Raw genomic sequence first — 8,863 nt, 5'->3', positions numbered from 1 at the left:
AGGGATTTTTCTAATGTTTATGAAGAGAAGAACTAGATGGATTCCCTCGAGTTTCACTCTCCTTGACGCTTCATGAACAATCTGATTTCTCAATTAATATGTTGCTGCTCGTGAACTTAACAATTTTTATACCCATGGGATTGTAAATTTATGGGTCTGCCTGCTCACGGTTATTTCATGTTTATTTGTCTTCATTTGTTGTTTTAGGTTCTGATTTATTCAATGTAATGTCTAGTTCACGAATTGCTTGTATCTTGCTTGTATCTATGGCTAGGATTTTAAAGTAACACCGGAGCTGGACTCCGAATTTGTTGTTTGCAAATAAATGGTGAATTTGTTGTCTAATTTCTCTGCTAGTAAATTATTGGTAAATTTACGATATACGCAATCTGGTGATCTTAATACTTCTATAAGATTATTTTCGTTCTTATTTTCTTCTATGAATTGTTTGGAAAAACCTTTTGAATAGTGACGTGTAAATCAGAATGTTAATATCAATTAGTGGTGTGGAAATCAGAGTATTAATGTCAATTATTGGTTTGTAAATCAGAGTGCTAGTATCAATTAGTGGTGTGCAAATCAGAGTGTTAATGTTTTAAATCCAATCCGTAGTTTGTTAAAAATTAACTGATTTTTCCTGACAAAATACCTTTGTCGCCAGAATCACACGGCCTGCTGAGACCAATAATCCGCTCATCGGGATTAATGCTCAGCAGTTACGTGAGTAATTGTGGATGATTTATGAGTAAATTGCCCGCAATTAATAATAATTATTCAAATTACGTCCCAACATTCATAAATCACGTTATGCAATTTAGTCTACGGAGACAATGGCTCTCTTGCACGCTGATGATTTGTGGTGATATTATCAACATTTGTTGACCACTTTATTTAATGCCGCACATTTTTTATTTGCACAGACGTCGCTTATGAGATGGGTTTACTTAACTTCGTAGCCATTATCACGTGGTCAGGTTTGAGACGAGGCAGGGTGTGGACACCCCGCGGGTTTATTTAACTTCGTAGCCATTATCACGTGGGCAGGTTTGAGACGAGGCTGGGTGTGGACATCCCGCGGGTTTATTTAACTTCGTAGCCATGATCACGTGGGCAGGTTTGAGACGAGGCTCGGTGTGGACATCCCGCGGGTTTACCTAATTTCGTTCCCACGCTCGGGCAACACCTGGACGCGGTACCTGGTGGAGGGCGCCACGGGAATCTTCACGGGCTCTGTCTACACGAGCTATATGCTTTATAACCTTGGTGATTATTCTTGTCTGTAATTCACAATTATTCATGCACGTATAGACTTCTGTGTCTCGAAATGAACCCTGAAAAAATAATGTGACAGAGGGAAAAAATTGTGCCAGAATATGAAGGTATGAAATGAGACATTACTTGTGTCCTGTGTTACAAAGCTTTCTTTCCGGTTATTGTAAAACTACGAGACAAATAAATATAAATCGAGACGTAAGGTAACGATACGAGACATTTTTTATTTATCTAGAGGAAACACGATGTTCCATTATGATACGAAAGTAAACGAATCGGCCAAAACGCGCTGATTAAGTTGACCTGATTAAGGTTAACCAGTTAACCCTTGATTTTTGATGGGCAGATGCCACTCATGAACAAATTAGGCGACATTTGACGGCCAATCTAACGTGGCAGTTAAATTAGTGAGCAGACATGGCTACGTATGGCTGCATATTGAATGAATGGAGTTGATGTTGAGCATTTAATCGCGCCTGACAAGAACCGTACTAGTTCAGAACAGTTTAGACTCGTAATGACATCATCGCACGTCAATGACGCAGGCCGCAGTGTCCATTAGTTAGCCAATTATTTGGTAGTGTTCACTCTCTAGCTTCTAGGTAGTGTTCACTCTAGCCCTCTCATGCAAGCTGCCAGGAATCGAAGGCGATATTTTGAGGATATTTTGGAATTTTTGAGGAGCAAAAAATACACCAACGCAGAAGGTGCAGATCTGTGTCACTATTTATAAGGTCATTAATGGCTAATCATTGGGTACGCGCAGGCATCAACATTAATTTCAAACCCAAGTTAAGTTTTCAAGTTGAGTTCAAAGAGCTAGAAAAAAATAAACCCAGCCAAAAATGAGGGACTGATGTNAATTAATTAATTAATTGCCACAGGAGAGTAATTACCATAGTAAAGAGAGCAATTAATTAATTAATTGCCACAGGAGAGTAATTACCATAGTAAAGAGAGCAATTAATTAATTAATTGCCACAGGAGAGTAATTACCATAGTAAAGAGAGCAATTAATTAATTAATTGCCACAGGAGAGTAATTACCATAGTAAAGAGAGCAATTAATTAATTAATTGCCACAGGAGAGTAATTACCTTAGTAAGGAGAGTAATTAATTATTTAATTACCACAGGAGAGGAGAGCCATTAATCTTAGCCATAGGAGAAGGGGCACCAACTTCTAGGGCCATACCTTCAAAAAAAGTTAAGAGATCTCAAGTTCATCAGCCAATCATCGACGGTATTTGAAGCAAAATCCACCAATCATAGACAAGAAAATAGAGCGTAAGTACTTACGTTAACTTAGCGAGTTTTGAAAGTATGGCCCCTGCTCCTTAAACTTGTTCGTTTTACCGCTCGGTCATTCAAATTTGCACAGATTGTTGAAAAGAAGCAAAACTGCTTAATTGGCTTAATGTTTGCTTCTTGCAAAATTGTTGGATGATAGTAGGTATTCAATATACCGCTACTGACCGCTACTCGTTAACAATTAACCCCTGAAGCAGTACTCTTTAATTACTGTATAGTACGTCTCGTTAAAAAAAATATTCACATTCCGGGAAATTTGAAACTCCTATTATGTCTAATACGTCTCGGTATTGTCCCAGAATTTACGCAGGTAGCTGAAAATTGTCCGGATTTTTCTCGTTAATCAGAACAAAGCGTCTTGCCTCGTTTCGTCTCGAGTAAAAAAATACCAATCGCAGGAGTCTCTACACGTATTCAACGTGTTCATTGATTGACTTCTCTGGTGCAAGGCTTTCAATTCACTTTCCTGAATGATGAATCCTTTTATTTATCTATTTAAAACTTCATTAGTGGATAAAATCAAGAAAACACTCATATCAAATTTTTGGAATCCTTTAGGTCTTATGTGGCTATCTTCATTTTCACGAATCTCGTTTCAGACTACCTTACTCATTGTTCAGTCTTTGATGGTATGCCATTACCTGATGGAGTAACCCTCAATTTTAGCTTCGTTGCATGTTTCCTCGAGAATAATACCGCGCACATTTAATGGCAGGATACCTGGGCGAGAAGCAGAACATTACATCGAACACGACACTGTTGATCAAAGATCACCTGTTCGGAGACAAGAGCGCCCCACGGGACGGCCCGATAGTCTTAATTATACGTGATCCGAGAAAGTGAGTTGAAAAGTATAATAACTAAATAACTAAATCATATTGCATGAAATAAAATACGAACTTACGTATTATCTCTATGATTGCATGGTAATTTTTGGTGATAGGAAAATCTCATAGGACAATCTCAGAAAAGTTTAACACCTGACATCTTATACCTGAGAAGAAACTTTACGAGGCCGTATATGAAAAAATATTTGAACATGAATTAATGTTAACATTTTTGGCTTTTTGAATTAGTCAATAAAAATGTAGATTGACACATCGGTTCAAAGCGATTGAGGTCATTCTGCTCTATATCGAATTTCTACATAATAATTCAATGTACGTTATAACATTTTAAATTTTTTTAGGTAGAATGCCGATATCACAAAGCTTTTTCATTTGCTTTATGAAGTGCTACAAATCAATGATTAATCAACATCTAAATATGCTTCATACTAGGCAATGCTTGACAGGCATAGAAGTTAACTTTGATAAATATTTTTATTTTTTTGTGAATTTGCAAGTTTGTTCCTTGATATGACTTCTTGACTGGGCAGTGCGATAACCTCGTATCTGGCCTTCAAGAAGGCTAGGAAAATGCACAAGAATCCGCTCATCTACAACGGCCCGGAAACGCTTCAGATTGAAGGTAAATTTTAATGTTTGCTTGAACTATCAAAGCTTAAGTTTGCTTACGTATACGTAGTGGCTTCATTACACGTAGTGGCAAATTTCTCGTCTATGACTGATTGGTTTAGCTTGAAAAGCCGTCAGTGATTGGCTGTCGGAGTGACGAACTCGTAACTATTTATGACAGTACGGCCCCAGAACGATTAAGTATCATATGATATGGGGAACTTTTTTATTTAAAATTAACTATATATGGATTTGAATTTTTATGTAGTCAAGCGATTCGACCTAATGTGTGTTTTTACAACCTTTAAAAAAGTATGACATTGAAAAATATTAGTGACCAGTAATTAGTACTGGCCACTGACGTCAACTTCACTCTGATGCTTCCTCTACGTTATATTGATAGCTACATCATTCCTACAGTAACAGTATTCGTCGTTGATCATCGAACGACCTCAAAACCTATATGTAGAAAATTGTTTATGCATGATCTAGAATCGAATACTCACTTACCGTTCGGCACTTGTCAATTTATTTGCATGTAGAAATGCTGCTCATCTTTCATCCTCTATGAATTTGAACTTCAACATTAACTGCAAATTTATTCGAACAGATTTCGAGAAGGACTTGGGAAACTACATTGATTCCTGGGAACGGGTAAGACTTTTTAGGCATGAAAATTTTATTAGATATATAGTAGATATACAAGGATGTACAAGGTATAGAATTCAGGTAGAATTGCGCTTTGTATTTAGAAAAATAATTTCCTATTACTATTTTGCTCTGCCTGTGCCGATAAGCGTTGCTCAAACAAAAATAATAACTAACAATTGTATATACAATCGTACCGTGGTGCTTCGGCACCTATAGCTAAACCCATGATGGGTGTAGTGCTGTACTTGCTGCAGGACATAACTTGTATATACTTTTCGCAGGACACAAGTTGCACTTGTCGCAGGATACAACATGTAATAGTTACGAGGCACCACTTTGTAACTGTCGCAATGGATGCTTTAATAAATCCGGGATGAATATTGTGGATCGCAATTTATGCAACACGCAGTAGTGAGTTCGCCAAGAATCTAAAAGGAAAGAAAACAGCCAAAATATTCACCATTTCTTAGGAATGAAAAAGTTTCAGAGTCCAGCTCCATCGTCAGCTCAAAAGTTCAAAACATTTAAGAAAAGCAGAATCAATTTGAAAACTAAATTCACATCGAAGATAAAAACGCAAATTGACAATAGAAAATACAAATACTCATGAGGAGACAGATCTATCAATATACAATTTCAACGGGATAGGAGCAGAAGGCTGCATTTAAACTATATTTCTGTTTAAAATGTACAGGGATTCTATAATTCGCAGGTCAGCAACACCGGTCGTGTAAGCTAAAACTCTAGCGTAGTAGCGAAAGACTACTGTTACATTACCGTTAACTATTTTTTCGAACATTAAAAAGTAAAATTGAGATCTTCATATATTAAGGTTGATGGTTGAAACAGGTTGCGACGAAGGCCATGACGAACCCCACAGTTCTGGTCCTTCGCTACGAAGACATCAAAGCTGACCCCATCAGATCCGTGAGGAAAATCCTTGCGTTTCTCAACATTCGTCCAGACGAAGACCGACTCGCCTGCCTCGCAAGACATGTCGAAGGCAAAGTAAACAGAGGACAACCGGAAGTGAGTTCCGTCTTATATTGTCTTTTTATTAATCTAATTTTTATTCCCAGAAACTTAGGTTCTAGTAAATATATTTCACGCGTGTTATTTTCTGGGGTTTTAGTGCAATCATTTATCTAAAGGAATTTATATCCTATGAAATGAATGAGCAATGGAAAATATGATGAAGCGATAATAATTTGTGATGGTATCAATGACATAGGCTTTGGATCAAGCTAACACAGAGATTTACGTTAGATGACAATAAATCCCTAATATTAACTAACATACGCTTCAACAAACTTACCTTAAATAAAAAACTTTTACTATTGATATGCTTTAAGGTCTCCACAGAACATAAACCACGGAGATCTAACCTCAAACAAAGAAGATACATACCTTCCGACACTATGTTTGTCTGACGTGCCTGCACTTTTGATAAGGGAATTAAAAAAAACTTTTCACTTATGGATCATTACTGTAACATCTAGTTTTCGACATACAGTCCTGTAAATTTCATGAAATTATCAGTTTTATATGCTTTTTGTATCCAAAGATCAACAGGGAATTATCATTATCAGCTCAAGTCTAAAAAATGAAGTAACTTGGCGAAGCAGAGTATCAGAAAACATTAATGACCGTTCATGAGATGCGAGCAGCTGCAGCTAAGACAAAACTATCAGATCGACCATTTGTGCATATAAGGGCATTTTGCAGGACTACATGGTGAAGCATCTGCAGAGAGATCATTATTTGCTGCTCCAGACACCAAGTCACTCGGATAATCAATAGATAAATTTTTTTTTCTTCCTCGCGTATAAGAAAAGCCTTCCCCTCTAACTTTTACTTCTTAATATCTTTTCTCCAAGACTTGACCACTGTTAAACACGACGTTACTCAAACTAGTTAAAGAAAAAATATGAAGATTAAAAAATATTTCTGTATACGATGGCGATTTGCTTCAATATACAAGTTATTTTGATGCGTATTGAATTGCATTGACGCTGTTTGTGTGATTGTGAGGAACGAACTCCAATTTTTGCATCTCTTTGGTTTAAAACAAGTCTGGTCTTTGACTGCTCTGGTACCAACACTAATTTTCTGAAGCGCTTTGAGAACCTGAAGCGCACAGTTGAAGGTTTATGTTCTGACACAAAATAAATGGGAACAATGCAAGCAATTGTACAGAGTCCATTCAAATTCCAATTTTGTAAGCATAGTCAGTGGAGAATCGAATATATTTTACATGAATAAATTACGCGTATGGAAATTTTTTTTTTATGGAGCACATGGTGGTCAACAATTAATACACTATTGGCCCTTAAAACTAATTCATTTTGAACCCATGCATATAATATTCACATGTTACTTCCACGTGCGTGGATGTGAATTGGGTTCATGATGGCATCATGAACCCAATATTCTTATTGGGTTCATTAGCTTCTATGTTTCTAGAAGCTCAGTGAGCTTCTAGAAACATAGATCGAAAAGTCACAACTCGAATACACGCGTACGTCCTGTTGATTGTTGTCATTCGATTGCAGATGAAGAGTGCAAGGATTTTTTTCGCAATTAAAGTCTTCAAAAAAATTTTGAAATCGTGTCATGTGACCTGTGCATGTTTTGTTTTCTTCTTACTTATAGAGGTATAAATGAATCGGTGATATGGAACATCTTCGAACTTGATGTGCCCTTAAGGATCTAATTTCTAAATCGTTGAAATGGCATATTCCTTCAGAAATAATGATAATACTAATAATAATAGCGGTTTCAGTGTTTAGTAGGCCGTAGGCCTGTCGCCGATTCTGACCATAAACTGGCGCACAGAGCTGGGATTGAACCCGCGCCTCTCTTCTTCAGTCTTGCTTCACTTAACTGTAACCACTGGGCAACTCTGCCCTAGTGTGATTCTTGACTTGGATTATAAAAAATTTAGTATAGTGAGTCATGCCGATGAAAATACATCTTTTATCTGATTATTATATCCAACAGTTGGATATCTACACTGCTGAACAAGAGATGATCTTCTCTGCAGCCATCGCCAGAGTCTCCAGGCTCATGGAATCAAAAGGATTGCCTCCATTGCTTTATAACTCATAGAATATGACTCAGAATTCTTAACCTCTCCCGTAAATGTTGCGAAGCTTGAATTTGAGTTACTCATGGTACGACATAAAAGTCAGCGCTGGCCAGAATGGTGAAAGCGTTCGTTTATTGAAAAAACTCCAGTTTATTCAATAAGCATAGGTATGCGTAGATACTATCTAATGCTGATTTGATTCTGATTTTTTGATAAACTTCCTAAGTTGATAGTGAACTATTCAATTTGTTTCCTTCGCCATCTTTCTTCTTCCAATAAAAGTTTTCCCACCCAAGAACGATGATTTACCCTAATCACGATGATTTACTCTAATCGCAATGATTTACCCTAATCACGATGATTTATCTTACTCGCAACGAGAATTATATTTCAGACTGATCATAAAATAACTTGGGTGGCAATTTAATTGTATAGGCAATTTGAGGGAGATTGGTTTGATGTCGAAATAATAAATTACTTCATCCAATACCACCTGCCCAAGTGGCTACGTTATTGAGCAAAAGCTTTCCATTCAATCTTAATACGATTCATACTTACTTTAAAATATACTTTACTTTATTTACATTACTTTAAAAAATTTTATTTCGTAGGTATGCTACGAAGCTTTGTGATAGTTGGAATGATCAAATTTCTTTGCATATACAAGGAAAGCATTCCAAGGATGTAGATATCATACTTAACAAGTTTTGCACTCTAATCGTCTGCGGTATGCAATAAAGCTGATTTCCGTTGCATACTTAATTGGCCTTTATGCTGATACATTATTTATGAATTCATCATCGTATAACAATGCGCAATTTTATAGGTAAAAAGAGAAACCACAATCAGATGGCAATGGATTCCAACAGTTTGAATAAATAAAAGCAGTGACTTACTTTACTACGGACATCAGATTCAATTCCTGTTCTGATTACATCTGACGTAGCAGGAAAGAAGTCTCCGTACAAAGGCAAATGCAAACGCCAGCATTGCCACACCTGCTCAACTGACTGCACAGCCTCGATACATGAAACTTAGGACAGAGTTGTAGCCCAATGTCACTTCTCAGTCTAATAGCCAAAACAC

General features: G+C 36.8%; 1 protein-coding gene across 1 annotated transcript; it reads left to right on the top strand.

Annotated features, from left to right (window-relative positions):
* Positions 1–830: 830 nt before the first annotated feature.
* LOC108666929 (WSC domain-containing protein 1-like) lies at positions 831–8,067 on the top strand. Its single transcript, XM_047883495.1, has 7 exons — positions 831–859; positions 1,115–1,263; positions 3,297–3,420; positions 3,960–4,051; positions 4,649–4,692; positions 5,539–5,718; positions 7,690–8,067. The coding sequence occupies exons 1-7, from the start codon at positions 831–833 to the stop codon at positions 7,795–7,797; spliced, it is 726 nt and encodes a 241-aa protein (XP_047739451.1). The 3' UTR covers positions 7,798–8,067.
* Positions 8,068–8,863: the final 796 nt, after the last annotated feature.

The sequence above is a fragment of the Hyalella azteca genome, unplaced genomic scaffold (genome assembly GCF_000764305.2).
Source record: "Hyalella azteca isolate HAZT.00-mixed unplaced genomic scaffold, Hazt_2.0.2 contig13075, whole genome shotgun sequence".
NCBI lineage: Eukaryota > Metazoa > Arthropoda > Malacostraca > Amphipoda > Hyalellidae > Hyalella > Hyalella azteca.
Note: the sequence above shows the minus strand (reverse complement) of the source record. Positions and strands in the feature narration are given on the sequence as shown.